This window comes from Engystomops pustulosus, chromosome 6 (genome assembly GCF_040894005.1).
Source record: "Engystomops pustulosus chromosome 6, aEngPut4.maternal, whole genome shotgun sequence".
In the NCBI taxonomy this organism is placed as follows: domain Eukaryota; kingdom Metazoa; phylum Chordata; class Amphibia; order Anura; family Leptodactylidae; genus Engystomops; species Engystomops pustulosus.
The window spans coordinates 189,646,759-189,670,308 of NC_092416.1; the positions used below are offsets into that span (position 1 = coordinate 189,646,759).

General features: G+C 48.9%; 1 protein-coding gene across 5 annotated transcripts in view; it reads left to right on the forward strand.

The window, feature by feature from the left end:
• LOC140065199 (ABC-type organic anion transporter ABCA8-like) overlaps nt 1-23,550 on the forward strand; it is a 261,107-nt gene that overhangs the window by 173,405 nt on the left and 64,152 nt on the right. For 4 of the 5 annotated variants that reach the window (XM_072112790.1, XM_072112791.1, XM_072112792.1 and 1 more), the window contains 12 exons: nt 9,424-9,589; nt 9,674-9,732; nt 16,377-16,487; nt 18,315-18,490; nt 18,969-19,088; nt 19,205-19,343; nt 19,553-19,643; nt 19,767-19,906; nt 20,067-20,186; nt 20,255-20,456; nt 21,883-22,319; nt 22,833-22,960. In XM_072112790.1, the coding sequence (XP_071968891.1) occupies nt 9,424-9,589; nt 9,674-9,732; nt 16,377-16,487; nt 18,315-18,490; nt 18,969-19,088; nt 19,205-19,343; nt 19,553-19,643; nt 19,767-19,906; nt 20,067-20,186; nt 20,255-20,456; nt 21,883-22,319; nt 22,833-22,960 (1,889 nt within the window). The remainder of the gene's footprint in view (nt 1-9,423; nt 9,590-9,673; nt 9,733-16,376; nt 16,488-18,314; nt 18,491-18,968; nt 19,089-19,204; nt 19,344-19,552; nt 19,644-19,766; nt 19,907-20,066; nt 20,187-20,254; nt 20,457-21,882; nt 22,320-22,832; nt 22,961-23,550) is intronic. The other variant, XM_072112788.1, reaches the window with a different exon arrangement.

Below are 23,550 nucleotides of genomic sequence, written 5' to 3' on the forward strand. Positions count from 1 at the left end.
CTCCTAGTGGTGGTGTATAATCTGTATGTAGTGATCTCCCCCTAGTGGTGGGGTATAATGTGTATGTAGTGATCTCCCCCTAGTGGTGGTGTATAATGTGTATGTAGTGATCTCCTCCTAGTGGTGGTGTATAATGTGTATGTAGTGATCTCCTCCTAGTGGTGGTGTATAATGTGTATGTAGTGATCTCCTCCTAGTGGTGGTGTATAATGTGTATGTAGTGATCTCCCCCTAGTGGTGGTGTATAATGTGTATGTAGTGATCTCCTCCTAGTGGTGGTGTATAATGTGTATGTAGTGATCTCCTCCTAGTGGTGGTGTATAATGTGTATGTAGTGATCTCCTCCTAGTGGTGGTGTATAATGTGTATGTAGTGATCTCCCCCTAGTGGTGGTGTATAATCTGTATGTAGTGATCTCCTCCTAGTGGTGGGGTATAATCTGTATGTAGTGATCTCCTCCTAGTGGTGGTGTATAATGTGTATGTAGTGATCTCCTCCTAGTGGTGGTGTATAATGTGTATGTAGTGATCTCCTCCTAGTGGTGGTGTATAATGTGTATGTAGTGATCTCCTCCTAGTGGTGGTGTATAATGTGTATGTAGTGATCTCCCCCTAGTGGTGGTGTATAATCTGTATGTAGTGATCTCCCCCTAGTGGTGGTGTATAATGTGTATGTAGTGATCTCCCCCTAGTGGTGATGTATAATCTGTATGTAGTGATCTCCTCCTAGTGGTGGTGTATAGTGTGTATGTAGTGAGCTCCCCCTAGTGGTGGTGTATAATCTGTATGTAGTGAGCTCCCCCTAGTGGTAATGTATAATCTGTATGTAGTGATCTCCCCCTAGTGGTGGTGTATAATCTGTATGTAGTGATCTCCCCCTAGTGGTGGTGTATAATCTGTATGTAGCGATCTCCCCCTAGTGGTGGTGTATAATCTGTATGTAGTGATCTCCCCCTAGTGGTGGTGTATAATCTGTATGTAGTGATCTCCCCCTAGTGGTGGTGTATAATGTGTATGTAGTGAGCTCCCCCTAGTGGTGGGGTATAATCTGTATGTAGTGATCTCCCCCTAGTGGTGGTGTATAATGTGTATGTAGTGATCTCCTCCTAGTGGTGGTGTATAATCTGTATGTAGTGATCACCCCCTAGTGGTGGTGTATAATCTGTATGTAGTGATCTCCCCCTAGTGGTGGTGTATAATGTGTATGTAGTGATCTCTCCCTAGTGGTGGTGTATAATCTGTATGTAGTTATGTCCTCCTAGTGGTGGTGTATAATGTGTATGTAGTGATCTCCCCCTAGTGGTGGGGTATAATGTGTATGTAGTAATCTCCTCCTAGTGGTGGTGTATAATCTGTATGTAGTGATCTCCCCCTAGTGGTGGTGTATAATCTGTATGTAGTGATCTCCCCCTAGTGGTGGTGTATAATGTGTATGTAGTGATCTCTCCCTAGTGGTGGTGTATAATCTGTATGTAGTGATGTCCTCCTAGTGGTGGTGTATAATGTGTATGTAGTGATCTCCCCCTAGTGGTGGGGTATAATGTGTATGTAGTAATCTCCTCCTAGTGGTGGTGTATAATGTGTATGTAGTGAGCTCCTCCTAGTGGTGGTGTATAATCTGTATGTAGTGATCTCCTCCTAGTGGTGGTGTATACTCTGTATGTAGTGTTCTCCCCCTAGTGGTGGTGTATAATCTGTATGTAGTGATCTCCCCCTAGTGGTGGTGTATAATCTGTATGTAGTGATCTCCCCCTAGTGGTGGTGTATAATGTGTATGTAGTGATCTCCCCCTAGTGGTGGTGTATAATCTGTATGTAGTGATCTCCCCCTAGTGGTGGTGTATAATGTGTATTTAGTGATCTCCTCCTAGTGGTGGTGTATAATCTGTATGTAGTGATCTCCTCCTAGTGGTGGTGTATAATGTGTATGTAGTGACCTCCCCCTAGTGGTGGTGTATAATCTGTATGTAGTGATCTCCTCCTAGTGGTGGTGTATAATCTGTATGTAGTGATCTCCCCCTAGTGGTGGTGTATAATCTGTATGTAGTGATCTCCCCCTAGTGGTGGTGTATAATCTGTATGTAGTGATCTCCCCCTAGTGGTGGTGTATAATCTGTATGTAGTGATCTCCCCCTAGTGGTGGTGTATAATGTGTATGTAGTGATCTCCCCCTAGTGGTGGTGTATAATCTGTATGTAGTGATCTCCCCCTAGTGGTGGTGTATAATGTGTATTTAGTGATCTCCTCCTAGTGGTGGTGTATAATCTGTATGTAGTGATCTCCTCCTAGTGGTGGTGTATAATGTGTATGTAGTGACCTCCCCCTAGTGGTGGTGTATAATCTGTATGTAGTGATCTCCTCCTAGTTGTGGTGTATAATCTGTATGTAGTGATCTTCTCCTAGTGGTGAGGTATAATCTGTATGTAGTGATCTCCCCCTAGTGGTGGTGTATAATCTGTATGTAGTGATCTCCTCCTAGTGGTGGTGTATAATGTGTATGTAGTGATCTCCCCCTAGTGGTGGTGTATAATCTGTATGTAGTGATCTTCTCCTAGTGGTGAGGTATAATCTGTATGTAGTGATCTCCCCCTAGTGGTGGTGTATAATCTGTATGTAGTGATCTCCTCCTAGTGGTGGTGTATAATGTGTATGTAGTGATCTCCCCCTAGTGGTGGTGTATAATGTGTATGCAGTGATCCCCCCCTAGTGGTGGTGTATAATGTGTATGTAATGAGCTCCCCCTAGTGGTGGTATATAATCTGTATGTAGTGATCTCCTCCTAGTGGTGGTGTATAATGTGTATGTAGTGATCTCCTCCTAGTGGTGTATAATGTGTATGTAGTGATCTCCTCCTAGTGGTGGTGTATAATCTGTATGTAGTGATCTCCCCCTAGTGGTGGTGTATAATGTGTATGTAGTGATCTCCTCCTAGTGGTGGTGTATAATGTGTATGTAGTGATCTCCCCCTAATGGTGGTGTATAATGTGTATGTAGTGAGCTCCCCCTAGTGGTGGTGTATAATGTGTATGTAGTGATCTCCTCCTAGTGGTGGTGTATAATGTGTATGTAGTGATCTCCTCCTAGTGGTGGAGTATAATGTGTATGTAGTGATCTCCCCCTAGTGGTGGTGTATAATGTGTATGTAGTGATCTCCCCCTAGTGGTGGTGTATAATTTGTATGTAGTGATCGCCCCCTAGTGGTGGTGTATAATGTGTATGTAGTGATCTCCCCCTAGTGGTGGTGTGTAATATGTATGTAGTAATCTCCCCCTTGTGGTGGTGTATAATGTGTATATAGTGATCTCCTCCTAGTGGTGGTGTATAATTTGTATGCAGTGAGCTTCCCTAGTGGTGGTGTATAATGTGTATGTAGTGATCTCCTCCTAGTGGTGGTGTATAATGTGTATGTAGTGATCTCCCCCTAGTGGTGGTGTATAATGTGTATGTAGTGATCTCCTCCTAGTGGTGGTGTATAATCTGTATGTAGTGATCTCCCCCTAGTGGTGGTGTATAATCTGTATGTAGTGAGCTCCCTCTAGTGGTGGTGTATAATCTGTATGTAGTGATCTCCTCCTAGTGGTGGTGTATAATCTGTATGTAGTGAGCTCCTCCTAGTGGTAGTGTATAATGTGTATGTAGTGATCTCCTCCTAGTGGTGGTGTATAATGTGTATGTGGTGAGCTCCTCCTAGTGGTGGTGTATAATATGTATGTAGTGATCTCCCCCTAGTGGTGGTGTATAATCTGTATGTAGTGATCTCCCCCTAGTGGTGGTGTATAATCTGTATGTAGTGAGCTCCTCCTAGTGGTGGTGTATAATCTGTATGTAGTGATCCCCCCCTAGTGGTGGTGTATAATCTGTATGTAGTGATCTCCCCCTAGTGGTGGTGTATAATGTGTATGTAGTGAGCTCCCCCTAGTGGTGGTGTATAATCTGTATGTAGTGAGCTCCTCCTAGTGGTGGTGTATAATGTGTATGTAGTGATCTCCTCCTAGTGGTGGTGTATAATCTGTATGTAGTGATCTCCCCCTAGTGGTGGTGTATAATATGTATGTAGTGAGCTCCTCCTAGTGGTGATGTATAATATGTATGTAGTGATCTCCTCCTAGTGGTGGTGTATAATGTGTATGTAGTGAGCTCCCCCTAGTGGTGGTGTATAATCTGTATGTAGTGATCTCCTCCTAGTGGTGGTGTATATTGTGTATGTAGTGAGCTCCTCCTAGTGGTGATGTATAATCTGTATGTAGTGATCCCCTCCTAGTGGAGGTGTATAATGTGTATGTAGTGAGCTCCCACTAGTGGTGGTGTATAATGTGTATGTAGTGACCCCCCCTAGTGGTGGTGTATAATCTGTATATAGTGATCTCCCCCTAGTGGCGGCTGTATAGTCTGTATGCATGGAGCTCCCCCTAGTGGTGGTGTATAATCTGCATGCAGTGAGCTCCCCCTAGTGGTGGTGTATAATCTGTATGCAGTGATCTCCCCCTAGTGGTGGTGTATAATGTGTATGTAGTGATCTCCCCCTAGTGGTGGTGTATAATTTGTATGTAGTGATCTCCCCCTAGTGGTGGTGTATAATGTGTATGTAGTGATCTTCCCCTAGTGGTGGTGTGTAATATGTATGTAGTGATCTCCCCCTTGTGGTGGTGTATAATGTGTATGTAGTGATCTCCTCCTAGTGGTGGTGTATAATCTGTATGCAGTGAGCTTCCCTAGTGGTGGTATATAATGTGTATGTAGTGATCTCCTCCTAGTGGTGGTGTATAATGTGTATGTAGTGATCTCCCCCTAGTGGTGGTGTATAATCTGTATGTAGTGAGCTCCCTCTAGTGGTGGTGTATAATCTGTATGTAGTGATCTCCTCCTAGTGGTGGTGTATAATCTGTATGTAGTGAGCTCCTCCTAGTGGTGATGTATAATCTGTATGTAGTGAGCTCCTCCTAGTGGTGATGTATAATCTGTATGTAGTGATCTCCTCCTAGTGGTGGTGTATAATCTGTATGTAGTGATCTCCCCTAGTGGTGGTGTATAATGTGTATGTAGTGAACTCCCCCTAGTGGTGGTGTATAATCTGTATGTAGTGATCTCCTCCTAGTGGTGGTGTATAATCTGTATGTAGTGATCTCCTCCTAGTGGTGATGTATAATCTGTATGTAGTGATCTCCTCCTAGTGGTGGTGTATAATCTGTATGTAGTGATCTCCCCTAGTGGTGGTGTATAATGTGTATGTAGTGAACTCCCCCTAGTGGTGGTGTATAATCTGTATGTAGTGATCTCCTCCTAGTGGTGGTGTATAATCTGTATGTAGTGATCTCCTCCTAGTGGTGGTGTATAATCTGTATGTAGTGATCTCCCCCTAGTGGTGATGTATAATCTGTATGTAGTGATCTCCCCCTATTGGTGGTGTATAATCTGTATGTAGTGATCTCCCCCTAGAGGTGGTGTATAATCTGTATGTAGTGATCTCCCCCTAGTGGTGGTGTATAATCTGTATGTAGTGATCTCCTCCTAGTGGTGGTGTATAATCTGTATGTAGTGATCTCCCCCTAGTGGTGGTGTATAATGTGTATGTAGTGATCTCCCCCTAGTGGTGGTGTATAATGTGTATGTAGTGATATCCCCCTATTGGTGGTGTATAATCTGTATGTAGTGATCTCCCCCTAGTGGTGGTGTATAATGTGTATGTAGTGATCTCTCCCTAGTGGTGGTGTATAATCTGTATGCAGTGATCTCCCCCTAGTGGTGGTGTATAATCTGTATTTAGTGATCTCCCCCTAGTGGTGGTGTATAATCTGTATGTAGTGAGCTCCCCCTAGTGGTGGTGTATAATGTGTATGTAGTGATCTCCTCCTAGTGGTGGTGTATAATCTGTATGTAGTGAGCTCCCCCTAGTGGTGGTGTATAATGTGTATGTAGTGATCTCCCCCTAGTGGTGGTGTATAATGTTTATGTAGTGATCTCCTCCTAGTGGTGGTGTATAATGTGTATGTGGTGAGCTCCCCCTAGTGGTGGTGTATAATGTGTATGTAATGATCTCCCCCTAGTGGTGGTGTATAATGTGTATGTAGTGAGCTCCTCCTAGTGGTGGTGTATAATGTGTATGTAGTGAGTTCCCCCTAGTGGTGGTGTATAATGTGTATGTAGTGATCTCCCCCAAGTGGTGGTGTATAATCTGTATGCAGTGATCTCCCCCTAGTGGTGGTGTATAATCTGTATGTAGTGATCTCCCCCTAGTGGTGGTGTATAATCTGTATGTAGTGAGCTCCCCCTAGTGGTGGTGTATAATGTGTATGTAGTGATCTCCCCCTAGTGGTGGTGTATAATGTGTATGTAGTGATCTCCCCCTAGTGGTGGTGTATAATCTGTATGTAGTGATCTCCCCCTAGTGGTGGTGTATAATCTGTATGTAGTGATCTCCCCCTAGTGGTGGTGTATAATCTGTATGTAGTGATCTCCCCCTAGTGGTGGTGTATAATGTGTATGTAGTGATCTCCTCCTAGTGGTGGTGTATAATCTGTATGTAGTGATCTCCCCCTAGTGGTGGTGTATAATCTGTATGTAGTGATCTCCTCCTAGTGGTGGTGTATAATCTGTATGTAGTGATCTCCCCCTAGTGGTGGTGTATAATCTGTATGTAGTGAGCTCCTCCTAGTGGTGGTGTATAATGTGTATCTAGTGATCTCCCCCTAGTGGTGGTGTATAATCTGTATGTAGTGACCTCCCCCTAGTGGTGGTGTATAATCTGTATGTAGTGATCTCCTCCTAGTGGTGGTGTATAATCTGTATGTAGTGATCTCCTCCTAGTGGTGGTGTATAATGTGTACGTAGTGATCTCCTCCTAGTGGTGGTGTATAATGTTTATGCAGTGATCTCCCCCTAGTGTTGGTGTATAATGTGTATGTAGTGATCTCCTCCTAGTGGTGGTGTATAATCTGTATGTAGTGAGCTCCCCCTAGTGGTGTTGTATAATGTGTATGTAGTGATCTCCTCCTAGAGGTGATGTATAATGTGTATGTAGTGATCTCGCCCTAGTGGTGGTGTATAATGTGTATGTAGTGATCTCCCCCTAGTGGTGGTGTATAATGTGTATGTAGTGATCTCCCCCTAGTGGTGGTGTATAATGTGTATGTAGTGATCTCCTCCTAGTGGTGGTGTATAATCTGTATGTAGTGATCTCCTCCTAGTGGTGGTGTATAATCTGTATGTAGTGATCTCCTCCTAGTGGTGGTGTATAATGTGTATGTAGTGATCTCCTCCTAGTGGTGGTGTATAATCTGTATGTAGTGATCTCCTCCTAGTGGTGGTGTATAATGTGTATGTAGTGATCTCCCCCTAGTGATGGGGTATAGTCTGTATGTAGTGATCTCCTCCTAGTGGTGGTGTATAATGTGTATGTAGTGATCTCCTCCTAGTGGTGGTGTATAATGTGTATGTAGTGATCTCCTCCTAGTGGTGGTGTATAATCTGTATGTAGTGATCTCCCCCTAGTGGTGGTGTATAATGTGTATGTAGTGATCTCCTCCTAGTGGTGGTGTATAATCTGTATGTAGTGATCTCACCCTAGTGGTGGTGTATAATCTGTATGTAGTGATCTCCCCCTAGTGGTGGTGTATAATCTGTATGTAGTGATCTCCTCCTAGTGGTGGTGTATAATGTGTATGTAGTGATCTCCCCCTAGTGGTGGTGTATAATGTGTATGTAGTGATCTCCTCCTAGTGGTGGTGTATAATCTGTATGTAGTGATCTCCCCCTAGTGGTGGTGTATAATCTGTATGTAGTGATCTCCCCCTAGTGGTGGTGTATAATGTGTATGTAGTGATCTCCTCCTAGTGGTGGTGTATAATGTGTATGTAGTGATCTCCCCCTAGTGGTGGTGTATAATGTGTATGTAGTGATCTCCTCCTAGTGGTGGTGTATAATCTGTATGTAGTGATCTCCCCCTAGTGGTGGTGTATAATCTGTATGTAGTGATCTCCTCCTAGTGGTGGTGTATAATGTGTATGTAGTGATCTCCCCCTAGTGGTGGTGTATAATGTGTATGTAGTGATCTCCCCCTAGTGGTGGTGTATAATGTGTATGTAGTGATCTCCCCCTAGTGGTGCTGTATAATGTGTATGTAGTGATCTCCTCCTAGTGGTGGTGTATAATGTGTATGTAGTGATCTCCCCCTAGTGGTGATGTATAATCTGTATGTAGTGATCTCCCCCTAGTGGTGGTGTATAATCTGTATGTAGTGATCTCCTCCTAGTGGTGGTGTATAATCTGTATGTAGTGATCTCCCCCTAGTGGTGGTGTATAATCTGTATGTAGTGATCTCCTCCTAGTGGTGGTGTATAATCTGTATGTAGTGATCTCCCCCTAGTGGTGGTGTATAATGTGTATGTAGTGATCTCCTCCTAGTGGTGGTGTATAATGTGTATGTAGTGATCTCCTCCTAGTGGTGGTGTATAATGTGTATGTAGTGATCTCCTCCTAGTGGTGGTGTATAATGTGTATGTAGTGATCTCCCCCTAGTGGTGGTGTATAATCTGTATGTAGTGATCTCCCCCTAGTGGTGGTGTATAATCTGTATGTAGTGATCTCCCCCTAGTGGTGGTGTATAATGTGTATGTAGTGATCTCCTCCTAGTGGTGGTGTATAATGTGTATGTAGTGATCTCCTCCTAGTGGTGGTGTATAATCTGTATGTAGTGATCTCCTCCTAGTGGTGGTGTATAATCTGTATGTAGTGATCTCCCCCTAGTGGTGGTGTATAATCTGTATGTAGTGATCTCCTCCTAGTGGTGGTGTATAATGTGTATGTAGTGATCTCCCCCTAGTGGTGGTGTATAATGTGTATGTAGTGATCTCCCCCTAGTGGTGCTGTATAATGTGTATGTAGTGATCTCCCCCTAGTGGTGGTGTATAATCTGTATGTAGTGATCTCCCCCTAGTGGTGGTGTATAATGTGTATGTAGTGATCTCCTCCTAGTGGTGGTGTATAATGTGTATGTAGTGATCTCCCCCTAGTGGTGGTGTATAATGTGTATGTAGTGATCTCCTCCTAGTGGTGGTGTATAATGTGTATGTAGTGATCTCCCCCTAGTGGTGGTGTATAATGTGTATGTAGTGATCTCCCCCTAGTGGTGCTGTATAATGTGTATGTAGTGATCTCCCCCTAGTGGTGGTGTATAATGTGTATGTAGTGATATCCCCCTAGTGATGGTGTATAATCTGTATGTAGTGATCTCCTCCTAGTGGTGGTGTATAATGTGTATGTAGTGCTCTCCCCCTAGTGGTGGTGTATAATGTGTATGTAGTGATCTCCTCCTAGTGGTGGTGTATAATGTGTATGTAGTGAGCTCCCTCTAGTGGTGGTGTATAATATTTGGGGGGTGACTCCTTGTAGGGCTCCCTGGGTCTGACCTGATTGTCCTGTCCCTGCAGATAAGCATGGCCTGAAGCAGGAGCCGCTCTTCTTCCTGCGATCCTCCTACTGGTCCAGAAGGAATCAAGCCCCAACTCCCCAGGAACCTGCAGGCACCGCCGGGGCAGACGTGGGGGATTATGTGGAGAGAGTCCCCAGTGAGCTCCAAGGAAGGGAGGCCATCAGGTAAGTATGTACTGGGGGACTACTCTATGCCTCATGTCCTGCCCCAGCCTGAGCACTTACACGTCATCCTGTTACCTCCTGCAGGGTTAAAAATGTCAAGAAAATCTACAGCGGCAAAGACAAGAAGACTGAAGCGCTAAGAGGTGCGAGAATATCAGTGTCTATTGTCAGCACCTTACCCCACCACCCAGTATGGTGCTCTGCCCCCTCTGTGACTGCACCCCCCATACACAGCGAGCTGCCATGTCCTGTGTGTCCTGACACCTTTCTATCATAGCCAGCAGTGGTCAGGGGTCAGCATGGGTGCTCTGACCCCTCTGTGACTGCACCCCCCATACACAGCAAGCTGCCATGTCCTGTGTGTCCTGACACCTTTCTATCATAGCCAGCAGTGGTCAGGGGTCAGCATGGGTGCTCTGACCCCTCTGTGACTACACCCCCCATACACAGTGAGCTGCCATGTCCTGTGTGTCCTGACACCTTTCTATCATAGCCGGCAGTGGTCAGGGGTCAGCATGGGTGCTCTGACCTCTCTGTGACTACACCCCCCATACACAGCGAGCTGCCATGTCCTGTGTGTCCTGACACCTTTCTATCATAGCCAGCAGTGGTCAGAGGTCAGCATGGGCGCTCTGACCCCTCTGTGACTACACCCCCATACACAGCGAGCTGCCATGTCCTGTGTGTCCTGACACCTTTCTATCATAGCCAGCAGTGGTCAGGGGTCAGCATGGGCGCTCTGACCCCTCTGTGACTACACCCCCCATACACAGCGAGCTGCCATGTCCTGTGTGTCCTGACACCTTTCTATCATAGCCAGCAGTGGTCAGGGGTCAGCATGGGTGCTCTGACCTCTCTGTGACTACACCCCCCATACACAGGGAGCTGCCATGTCCTGTGTGTCCTGACACCTTTCTATCATAGCCAGCAGTGGTCAGGGGTCAGCATGGGTGCTCTGACCCCTCTGTGACTACACCCCCCATACACAGCGAGCTGCCATGTCCTGTGTGTCCTGACACCTTTCTATCATAGCCAGCAGTGGTCAGGGGTCAGCATGGGCGCTCTGACCCCTCTGTGACTACACCCCCCATACACAGCGAGCTGCCATGTCCTGTGTGTCCTGACACCTTTCTATCATAGCCAGCAGTGGTCAGGGGTCAGCATGGGTGCTCTGACCTCTCTGTGACTACACCCTCCATACACAGCGAGCTGCCATGTCCTGTGTGTCCTGACACCTTTCTATTATAGCCAGCAGTGGTCAGGGGTCAGCATGGGTGCTCTGACCTCTCTGTGACTACACCCCCATACACAGCGAGCTGCCATGTCCTGTGTGTCCTGACACCTTTCTATCATAGCCAGCAGTGGTCAGGGGTCAGCATGGGCGCTCTGACCCCCCTGTGTCTACACCCCCCATACACAGCGAGCTGCCATGTCCTGTGTGTCCTGACACCTTTCTATCATAGCCAGCAGTGGTCAGGGGTCAGCATGGCCGCTCTGACCCCTCTGTGACTACACCCCCCATACACAGCGAGCTGCCATGTCCTGTGTCCTGACACCTTTCTATCATAGCCAGCAGTGGTCAGGGGTCAGCATGGGTGCTCTGACCCCTCTATGACTACACCCCCCATACACAGCGAGCTGCCATGTCCTGTGTGTCCTGACACCTTTCTATCATAGCCAGCAGTGGTCAGGGGTCAGCATGGGCGCTCTGACCCCTCTGTGACTACACCCCCCATACACAGCGAGCTGCTATGTCCTGTGTGTCCTGACACCTTTCTATCATAGCCAGCAGTGGTCAGGGGTCAGCATGGGTGCTCTGACCCCTCTGTGACTACACCCCCCATACACAGCGAGCTGCCATGTCCTGTGTGTCCTGACACCTTTCTATCATAGCCAGCAGTGGTCAGGGGTCAGCATGGGCGCTCTGACCCATCTGTGACTACACCCCCCATACACAGCGAGCTGCTATGTCCTGTGTGTCCTGACACCTTTCTATCATAGCCAGCAGTGGTCAGGGGTCAGCATGGGCGCTCTGACCCATCTGTGACTACACCCCCCATACACAGCGAGCTGCCATGTCCTGTGTGTCCTGACACTTTTCTATCATAGCCAGCAGTGGTCAGGGGTCAGCATGGGCGCTCTGACCCCTCTGGGACTACACCCCCATACATAGCGAGCTGCCATGTCCTGTGTGTCCTGACACCTTTCTATCATAGCCAGCAGTGGTCAGGGGTCAGCATGGGCGCTCTGACCCCTCTGTGACTACACCCCCCATACACAGCGAGCTGCCATGTCCTGTGTGTCCTGACACCTTTCTATCATAGCCAGCAGTGGTCAGGGGTCAGCATGGGCGCTCTGACCCCTCTGTGACTACACCCTCCATACACAGCGAGCTGCCATGTCCTGTGTGTCCTGACACCTTTCTATCATAGCCAGCAGTGGTCAGGGGTCAGCATGGGCGCTCTGACCGCTCTGTGAGTACACCCCCCATACACAGTGAGCTGCCATGTCCTGTGTGTCCTGACACCTTTCTATCATAGCCAGCAGTGGTCAGGAGTCAGCATGGGTGCTCTGACCCCTCTGTGACTGCATTCCCCATACACAGCGAGCTGCCATGTCCTGTGTCTCCTGACACCTTTCTATCATAGCCAGCAGTGGTCAGGGGTCAGCATGGGTGCTCTGACCCCTCTGTGACTACACCCCCCATACACAGCAAGCTGCCATGTCCTGTGTGTCCTGACACCTTTCTATCATAGCCAGCAGTGGTCAGGGGTCAGCATGGGTGCTCTGACCCCCCTGTGACTACACCGCCCCATACACAGCGAGCTGCCCTGTCCTATGTCCTGACACCTTTCTATCATAGCCAGCAGTGGTCAGGGGTCAGCATGGGCGCTCTGACCCCTCTGTGACTACACCCCCATACACAGCGAGCTGCCATGTCCTGTGTGTCCTGACACCTTTCTATCATAGCCAGCAGTGGTCAGCATGGGCGCTCTGACCCCTCTGTGACTACACCCCCCATACACAGCGAGCTGCCATGTCCTGTGTGTCCTGATAAATTTCTATCATAGCCAGCAGTGGTCAGGGTTCAGCATGGGCGCTCTGACCTCTCTGTGGCTACACCCCCCATACACAGCGAGCTGCCATGCCCTGTGTCCTGACACCTTTCTATCATAGCTAGCAGTGGTCAGGGGTCAGCATGGGCGCTCTGACCCCTCTGTGACTACACCTCCCATACACAGCGAGCTGCCATGTCCTTTGTCCTGACACCTTTCTATCATAGCCAGCAGTGGTCAGGGGTCAGCATGGGCGCTCTGACCCCTCTGTGACTACACCTCCCATACACAGCGAGCTGCCATGTCTTGTGTCCTGACACCTTTCTATCATAGCCAGCTGTGGTCAGGGGTCAGCATGGGTGCTCTGACCCCTCTGTGACTACACCCCCTATACACAGCGAGGTGCCATGTCCTGTGTGTCCTGACACCTTTCTATCATAGCCAGCTGTGGTCAGGGGTCAGCATGGGCGCTCTGACCCCTCTGTGACTACACCCCCCCCCCATACACAGCGAGCTGCCATGTCCTGTGTGTCCTGACACCTTTCTATCATAGCCAGCAGTGGTCAGGGGTCAGCATGGGTGCTCTGACCCCTCTGTGACTACACCCCCCATACACAGCGAGCTGTCATGTCATGTGTGTCCTGACACCTTTCTTTCATAGCCAGCTGTGGTCAGGGGTCAGCATGGGCGCTCTGACCCCTCTGTGACTACACCCCCCCCCCCCATACACAGCGAGCTGCCATGTCCTGTGTGTCCTGACACCTTTCTATCATAGCCAGCAGTGGTCAGGGGTCAGCATGGGTGCTCTGACCCCTCTGTGACTACACCCCCATACACAGTGAGCTGCCATGTCCTATGTGTCCTGACACCTTTCTATCATAGCCAGCAGTGGTCAGGGGTCAGCATGGGCGCTCTGACCCCCCTGTGACTACACCCTCCATACACAGCGAGCTGCCATGTCCTGTGTGTCCTGACACCTTTCTATCATAGCCAGCAGTGGTCAGGGGTCAGCATGGGTGCTCTGACCCCTCTGTGACTACACCCCCCATACACAGCGAGCTGCCATGTCCTGTGTGTCCTGACACCTTTCTATCATAGCCAGCAGTGGTCAGGGGTCAGCATGGGCGCTCTGACCCCTCTGTGACTACACCCCCATACACAGCGAGCTGCCATGTCCTGTGTCCTGACACCTTTCTATCATAGCCAGCAGTGGTCAGGGGTCAGCAATGGCGCTCTGACCCCTCTGTGACTACACCCCCCCCATACTCAGCGAGCTGCCATGTCCTGTGTGTCCTGACACCTTTCTATCATAGCCAGCAGTGGTCAGGGGTCAGCATGGGCGCTCTGACCCCTCTGTGACTACATCCCCCATACACAGCGAGCTGCCATGTCCTGCATGTCCTGACACCTTTCTATCATAGCCAGCAATGGTCAGGGGTCAGCATGGGTGCTCTGACCCCTCTGTGACTACACCCCCATACACAGGGAGCTGCCATGTCCTGTGTGTCCTGACACCTTTCTATCATAGCCAGCAGTGGTCAGGGGTCAGCTTGGGCGCTCTGACCGCTCTGTAACTACACCCCCCATACACAGCGAGCTGCCATGTCCTGTATGTCCTGACACCTTTCTATCATAGCCAGCAGTGGTCAGGGGTCAGCATGGGCGCTCTGACCCCTCTGTGACTACATCTCCCATACACAGCGAGCTGCCATGTCCTGTGTGTCCTGACACCTTTCTATCATAGCCAGCAGTGGTCAGGGGTCAGCATGGGTGCTCTGACCCCTCTGTGACTACACCCCCATACACAGCGAGCTGCCATGTCCTGTGTGTCCTGACACCTTTATATCATAGCCAGCAGTGGTCAGGGGTCAGCATGGGCGCTCTGACCCCCTGTGACTACACCCTCCATACACAGCGAGCTGCCATGTCCTTTGTCCTGACACCTTTCTATCATAGCCAGCAGTGGTCAGAGGTCAGCATGGGTGCTCTGACCCCTCTGTGACTACACCCCCCATACACAGCGAGCTGCCATGTCCTGTGTGTCCTGACACCTTTCTATCATAGCCAGCAGTGGTCAGAGGTCAGCATGGGTGCTCTGACCCCCTGTGACTACACCCTCCATACACAGCGAGCTGCCATGTCCTGTGTGTCCTGACACCTTTCTATCATAGCCAGCAGTGGTCAGAGGTCAGCATGGGTGCTCTGACCCCTCTGTGACTACAACCCCCATACACAGCGAGCTGCCATGTCCTGTGTGTCCTGACACCTTTCTATCATAGCCAGCAGTGGTCAGAGGTCAGCATGGGTGCTCTGACCCCTCTGTGACTACACCCCCCATACACAGCGAGCTGCCATGTCCTGTGTGTCCTGACACCTTTCTATCATAGCCAGCAGTGGTCAGGGGTCAGCATGGGCGCTCTGACCCCCCTGTGACTACACCCCCCATACACAGCGAGCTGCCATGTCCTGTGTGTCCTGACACCTTTCTATCATAGCCAGCAGTGGTCAGGGGTCAGCATGGGCGCTCTGACCCCCCTGTGACTACACCCCCCATACACAGCGAGCTGCCATGTCCTGTGTGTCCTGACACCTTTCTATCATAGCCAGCAGTGGTCAGCATGGGCGCTCTGACCCCTCTTTGACTACACCCCCCATACACAGCGAGCTGCCATGTCCTGTGTGTCCTGACACCTTTCTATTATAGCCAGCAGTGGTCAGGGGTCAGCATGGGCGCTCTGACCTCTCTGTGACTACACCCCCATACACAGCGAGCTGCCATGTCCTGTGTCCTGACACCTTTCTATCATAGCCAGCAGTGGTCAGGGGTCAGCATGGGCGCTCTGACTCCTCTGTGACTACACCCCCCATACACAGCGAGCTACCATGTCCTGTGTGTCCTGACACCTTTCTATCATAGCCGGCAGTGGTCTGGGGTCAGCATGGGTGCTCTGACCCCTCTGTGACTACACCCCCCATACACAGCGAGCTGCCATGTCCTGTGTGTCCTGACACCTTTCTATCATAGCCGGCAGTGGTCTGGGGTCAGCATGGGTGCTCTGACCCCTCTGTGACTACACCCCCCATACACAGCGAGCTGCCATGTCCTGTGTCCTGACACCTTTCTATCATAGCCAGCAGTGGTCAGGGGTCAGCATGGGAGCTCTGACCCCTCTGTGACTACACCCCCCATACACAGCGAGCTGCCATGTCCTGTGTGTCCTGACACCTTTCTATCATAGCCAGCAGTGGTCAGGGGTCAGCATGGGTGCTCTGATCCCTCTGTGACTACACCCCCCATACACAGGGAGCTGCCATGTCCTGTGTGTCCTGACACCTTTCTATCATAGCCAGCAGTGGTCAGGGGTCAGCATGGGCGCTCTGACCCCTCTGTGACTACACCCCCCATACACAGGGAGCTGCCATGTCCTGTGTGTCCTGACACCTTTCTATCATAGCCAGCAGTGGTCAGGGGTCAGCATGGGCGCTCTGACTCCTCTGTGACTACACCCCCCATACACAGCGAGCTACCATGTCCTGTGTGTCCTGACACCTTTCTATCATAGCCGGCAGTGGTCTGGGGTCAGCTCGGGCTGGTGACAGGTGTAGTGTAATAATTAAAGTATAAATGATATGTGTAATATTCCAGCATCTGTTGCTCCAGTTATCGCCATAGACGTCATCCTGTTGGATTCACCGAAATTTTCATTTGTCTGGTTCTCCCCCCTCATCAGATTTGGATTTGGATGTGTATGAAGGACAGATCACAGCACTTCTGGGTCACAGCGGAGCCGGGAAGACAACATTACTGAATATACTGAGTGGGATGAGCACCACGACCAGCGGTGAGAGAAATCGTTACAGATTGTGCATTTTAAGGGGATCCTGTCACCACATTTTTCAAAAATGCAGCTCGTGACAGTTTCCTATAGAGTCCTATTAACTAACTGACAACTAATTTTTTCCCTCAGATCCTCATAAAATCAAATGTATAATCTTGCCTGGTATCCAGGGATATCAGAGCGAGTCAGGCGCACCCCTGCCCCCCCCCCTCCCCGCCACAGGGACTGTCAGGACCAGATCCATCATATTGGTTTGGTGTGAAAAGTGAAAATAAAGCAATGCAAAATGTATACAGCGTGCCGTCATGTAGTATAAAATGTATACAGCGTGCCGTCATGTAGTATAAAATGTATACAGCGTGCCGTCATGTAGTGTAAAATGCATACAACATGCCGCCATGTAGTATAAAATGCATACAGCATGCCGCCATGTAGTATAAAATGCATACCGTTTCCCCCCATGTAGTATAAAATGCATACAGCGTGCCGTCATGTAGTGTAAAATGCATACAGCATGCCGCCATGTAGTATAAAATGCATACAGTTTGCCACCATGTAGTATAATGCATACAGTGTGCCGCCATGTAGTATAAAATGCATACAGCGTGCCACCATGTAGTATAAAATGCATACAGTGTGCCGCCATGTAGTATAAAATGCATACAGCGTGCCGCCATGTAGTATAAAATGCATACAGCGTGGCGCCATGTAGTATAAAATGCATACAGCGTACCGCCATGTAGTATAAAATGCATACAGCGTGGCGCCATGTAGTATAAAATGCATACAGCGTGGCGCCATGTAGTATAAAATGCATACAGCGTGGCGCCATGTAGTATAAAATGCATACAGCGTGGCGCCATGTAGTATAAAATGCATACAGCGTGCCGCCATGTAGTATAAAATGCATACAGCGTGGCGCCATGTAGTATAAAATGCATACAGCGTGCCGCCATGTAGTATAAAATGCATACAGCGTGCAGCCATGTAATATAAAATGCATACAGCGTGCCGCCATGTAGTATAAAATGCATACAGCGTGCCGCCATGTAGTATAAAATGCATACAGCGTGCCGCCATGTATTATAAAATGCATACAGCGTACCGCAATGTAGTATAAAATGCATGCAGCGTGCCGCCATGTAGTATAAAATGCATACAGCGTGCCGCCATGTAGTATAAAATGCATACAGCGTGCCGCCATGTAGTATAAAATGCATACAGCGTGCCGCCATGTAGTATAAAATGCATACAGCGTACTGCCATGTAGTATAAAATGCATACAGCGTACCGCCATGTAGTATAAAATGCATACAGCGTGCCGCCATGTAGTATAAAATGCATACAGCGTGCCGCCATGTAGTATAAAATGCATACAGCGTGCCGCCATTTAGTACAAAATGCATACAGCGTGCCGCCATGTAGTATATAATGCATACAGCGTGCCGCCAAGTAGTATAAAATGCATACAGCGTGCCGCCATGTAGTATATAATGCATACAGCGTGCCGCCATTTAGTATATAATGCATACAGCGTGCCGCCATGTAGTATAAAATGCATACAGCCTTCTCAGCATTCAGCAAGTAATGTCAAGTGACCAGGGTGACATCATCTAAAGAACTTTAACCTCCTAACATTAGCAGACTGCACCCCATGCATATATCTGATCACATGAAATCACAGCAACCTCCATGGACGATGAGAAGGAGTGGAGGCATAACAGAAATCACAGGGATAGAGAAATCTTACTAGGTCCCTGTGCATTGCCCATAGTTGCTCTATAATAACCACCGTGATGATGTGAACGCAGCCTCCTTCCCTTCCCATAGGCTCGGCCGCCATCTACAACCATCGACTCGAGAATATTCACCACCTAGAGGAGATACAGAGAAGGATTGGCTTCTGCCCGCAGTTTGACGTAAAATTTGACCAGCTGACAGTCCGAGAAAACCTGAAGCTGTTCTGCTGGATAAAAGGGATCTCTGCCGGAGACGTGGAGTCCGAGGTAAAGGCCAAGTGTGTCCTATATCTGGTAGAGGGGCAGCTCATTGTGAAAGGAGGTGAAGCGCTGTATCCGGTGTGTATGGAGACAGCTGGTGGAATTGTGGGCCTGTGTTTAGGGTGTCAGAGAATTAAGAAGCCTAGAGACAGACCTAGAGCAAGGCCCTTTACTCTGAGGACACTCTGAGAGACCGCATGGGGGGCATTATAGGTAAATCTGCCCCGGAGTCTAGTATTTGTAGTGTTCTCCACATCTCCTCCCTACCACTTGACTGAGAGATCAAGTTACAGCTCTCCATACAAGTCTATGGAGAGGGTGGAGGAGACACACACAAACAAGGCTGCCTTGCAGGTTTTTTCTTTCACCACAGTCCTGGAGTATACTGTTCATTGCTGCTGTGTTATGTGCTCCATGCTGCTGCAATATAAGGATAACATGGATCAGGATGGGGATTTCTATGCTTTCTGTCATTACTCTACAGATGTTAAAGGTACTCACCAACCTGGACATGAAGGAAATTCAGAATGTGGAAGCCAACAAACTGAGCGGTGGGCAGAAGCGGAAGTTAACCCTTGCAATTGCTCTACTGGGAGACCCAGAGGTAAGTGGCTTTCACTGAGATGGGTGTTCCTTACAATCTTGTTGTTGTGTACCAACTGGGTTCTGTATGTGCCTACTCCCACCCGCACTGGCATTGGGCTTTCTTATGTCTGACAGGTTCTTCTGCTGGACGAACCCACGGCTGGCCTTGACCCATTCTCCCGGCACCGGGTGTGGGCCATACTGAAGGAGCGCAAATCTGATCGGGTCACTCTCTTCAGCACCCAGTTTATGGATGAGGCGGACATTCTTGCTGGTAGGTGAATGGAGGGCATGGACTACCCTCGGCCACTGCCAGATCTACAAAATCTAAGCACATGATGTATGACTGGGCCCTATAGGATGTGTACTCCCAGATGTCAGGTTCTTGTGTCTTGGTATACATAAGAATGACACAATGAGACAGGCAGCAATACTTACTAATCCTGCCATGTAAAATCGCTTCTTTGCTCTCTCTGTCTCCAGACCGCAAGGCTGTGCTCAGCAACGGGCGGCTAAAATGTGTGGGGTCCTCCTTATTTCTCAAAAGGAAGTGGGGAATCGGCTACCACCTGAGGTACGGGGCAGATCCTCCGGGGCAGGGACATTGCCGCGTGGCCGTGGCGGGTGTGGTAGTTCACCAGGGTCCGTGGCCTCGCTCTCGTAGACTGTGGACGTCACCCGCTGGTCTTTCTTCTAGGATGCAGGTGTCTCCATCTTGTAATCCAGACGCCATAACCTCAATCATACAAGAACACGTCTCCAGCGCCAAACTCAGCACCCGGAACGTGGAGGACCTCACATTCACCCTGCCCTTTGACAAGATGGACTCATTCCCAGGTACCGTCCATACTATAAGGAATCTGTAGATCTGTTCATCCTGAGCCTCCTGATTCCTATTATAGAAGCATAAAGACTGAAACTCATGATATAGAGGGAGCGGTGAGGGAACAAACATGATGGGGAGATATTACTCAGAAATGTCCATATTATGGCCCAGATCTGTTTTCGCACTTGGACCAGCGTGTGGGGCAGGACATCATGAGTTACGGGGTGTCCATCACTACGCTGGACGACGTCTTCCTGAAGCTGGAGGGAGAGGCCGAGATAGAGAAGGGAGGTAAGTTATGTCTCACATCTTCTGTCTTCACATCTGCTCTACGCGATCCTTACAATCTTTCTGTTCAGATTACGAAGTTTTTGGCTCATCCAACCAAAACGAAGATGAAGACCGAGACTTGTCCTGCGAGGTGGAGGACTCGGTTCTGCTGATGTCCGATTCTGGCAGCGCCACACTTCATGGCCTGGCCCTGTGGAGACAGCAGGTGCTGGCCACGGCCCGGATCCGCTTCCTGAAGCTAAAACATGACATGAAAAGCTTACGATCCATGTGAGTCTCCACATTAGACAAGCGCTACATATTGGGGGCTTCCTTGACCACAGAACTCATCACGAAATGTCCCCCTGCTGTAAGATGGGGAGAAAGTTTTCTGTATAATTTCAATAATCAGGTTCTGCAGCAGCTGAGGTGTATATGATGAGGTTCTGCAGCAGATGAGGTGTATATGATGAGGTTCTGCAGCAGATGAGGTGTATATGATGAGGTTCTACAGCAGCTGAGGTATGTATGATGAGGTTCTGCAGCAGCTGAGGTATGTATGATGATGTTCTGCAGCAGCTGAGGTGTGTATGATGAGGCTCTGCAGCAGGTGAGGTGTGTATGAGGATGTTTTGCAGCAGCTGAGGTGTGTATGATGAGGTTCTGCAGCAGCTGAGGTGTATATGATGAGGTTCTGCAGCAGATGAGGTGTATATGATGAGGTTCTGCAGCAGATGAGGTGTATATGATGAGGTTCTACAGCAGCTGAGGTATGTATGATGAGGTTCTGCAGCAGCTGAGGTATGTATGATGATGTTCTGCAGCAGCTGAGGTGTGTATGATGAGGCTCTGCAGCAGGTGAGGTGTGTATGAGCATGTTTTGCAGCAGCTGAGGTGTGTATGATGATGTTCTGCAGCGGCTGAGGTGTATATGATGATGTTCTGCAGCAGCTGAGGTGCGTATGATGATCTGCAGCAGCTGGGGTGTGTATGATGAGACTCTGCAGCAGGTGAGGTGTGTATGAGGATGTTTTGCAGCAGCTGAGGTGTGTATGATGATGTTCTGCAGCAGCTGAGATGTGTATGATGATGTTCTGCAGCAGCTAGGATGTGTATGATGTTTTGTTTGCAGCAGCTGAGGTGTGTATGATGAGGCTCTGCAGCAGCTGAGGTGTGTATGAGGATGTTCTGCAGCAGCTGGGGTGTGTATGATGAGACTCTGCAGCAGGTGGGGTGTGTATGAGGATGTTTTGCAGCAGCTGAGGTGTGTATGATGAGGTTCTGCAGTGGCTGAGGTGTGTATGATGATGTTCTGCAGCAGCTAGGATGTGTATGATGAGGTTCTGCAGTGGCTGAGGTGTGTATGATGATGTTCTGCAGCAGCTAGGATGTGTATGATGTTTTGTTTGCAGCAGCCGAGGTGTGCATACGGTTCTGCAGCAGCTGAGGTGTGTATGATGATGTTCTGCAGCAGCTGAGGGGTGTATGATGATGTTCTGCAGCGGCTGAGGTGTGTATGAGGATGTTCTGCAGCAGCTGAGGTTTGTATGATGATCTGCAGCAGCTGGGGTGTGTATGATGAGGCTCTGCAGCAGGTGAGGTGCTTGCCCAAGGTCCTCCTCCCCTACTCTGGTCCTGGTTGTCTGGACTGGTTGGACCGAAATCTGGTTATTGGATGATAAAGATAAATTGACATTAACCCCGTCCTGTCTTTCAGATTAATAGTTCTGGTCCTGTACATCATACCCCTGATCATTGCCTCTATATTGGTCAATGCTCTGCCCACCATTCACAACTGGAAACTCACACCGGACCTTTACTTCCGGGGCCCAGGACACAGAGCGCACAAGTACTACACCAGTCTCCTGCTCCATAACAACACAGGTAGGAAGCTCACACCGGACCTTTACTTCCGGGGCTCAGGACACAGGGCGCACAAGTACTACACCAGTCTCCTGCTCCATAACAACACAGGTAGGAAGCTCACACCGGACCTTTACTTCCGGGGCCCAGGACACAGGGCGCACAAGTACTACACCAGTCTCCTGCTCCATAACAACACAGGTAGGAAGCTCACACCGGACCTTTACTTCCGGGGCCCGGGACACAGAGCGCACAAGTACTACACCAGTCTCCTGCTCCATAACAACACAGGTAGGAAGATGGCGCCGGTCCGGGGCCTAGTGACTGGGGGTCATTGCCTTCTCACTAGCAGCGTGGCAGTCACCATTAAAGGGCTCGTCCACTCTCAGCAAATAATTATAATGTTTGTGTAATGAAAAGTTCTACAATTTTCCAATAAACTTTCTGTATCAATTCCTCAGGGTTTTCTAGATCTCTGCTTGCTGTCCTGCTATAGGAAGCTTGTATGTTACTCAAGTGAATAGAAATCTGTCCATGTGATGTGTATGATGATGTTCTGCAGCAGCTGAGGTATGTGCACCTTCATGTCCATCACATCACATGGACAGATTTCTATTCACTTGAGTAAACATAGAAGTTTCCTATTGAAGGACAGCAAGCAGAGATCTAGAAAATTCTAAAAAAAAAAAAATTATAGAACTTTACAAACAATATCAAATACTTGCTGAAAGTGGACGAGCCCTTTAAGCTTCTATGTGTCTCTCCCAGTGTATTGTCCCAGCTCTGTGACCTGCTGTATTACAGGGGTGGCCATCCAGGACCTGGTCAGTAATATAAAAGCTCAGGACATTTCGGTGGAAATTGTGAATGGTCCGTATGACGCGGCCACTACAGGCTACAGCGGCGCTATCGAGGTGTCCCTGCAGGACAAGGTGAGGTACAGAGAAGTATTGTCACCATGGGATGGGTAACATCCAGAATGATAAACCCCCCCCCCCCCAAACCACAGACTGCCGGGTCACGCTGGACCCCCCTCCAGAACCCCACATATATCAGGCTGATCATGAGGTCATGGAATCGTTATAACGCAAAAAGCTTTTATTAAAGTGAAGTTTTAATATCAAAAATGACATTTCTGATTCACAGACATAAACATAAAATGCAAAAATAAACTAAAAGGAATGAAGAACAGAACAGGACTGCATAACGTGATGTAATAAGTCTGGGGAAGCAGAAATCCACCATCAGTCTATCCACCAGGGATCCCCAAAGTGTGACTCCTGTGACCCTCCCATAGCCCCCCCCCCCCCGCTGCCTGGGACGCGTTGTACGACTCCTTGTGCTTTACAATCCTTATGTGCTGATATTTCGCATGCAGCGTCCTACACACTATATACTTGGGGCTGGCTATATACTGGGGGCTGGCTATATACTGGGGGCAGGCTGACTGTATACTGGGGGCTGGCTGTATACTGGGGGCAGGCTGGTTATATACTGGGGTCTGGCTGGCTATATATTGGGG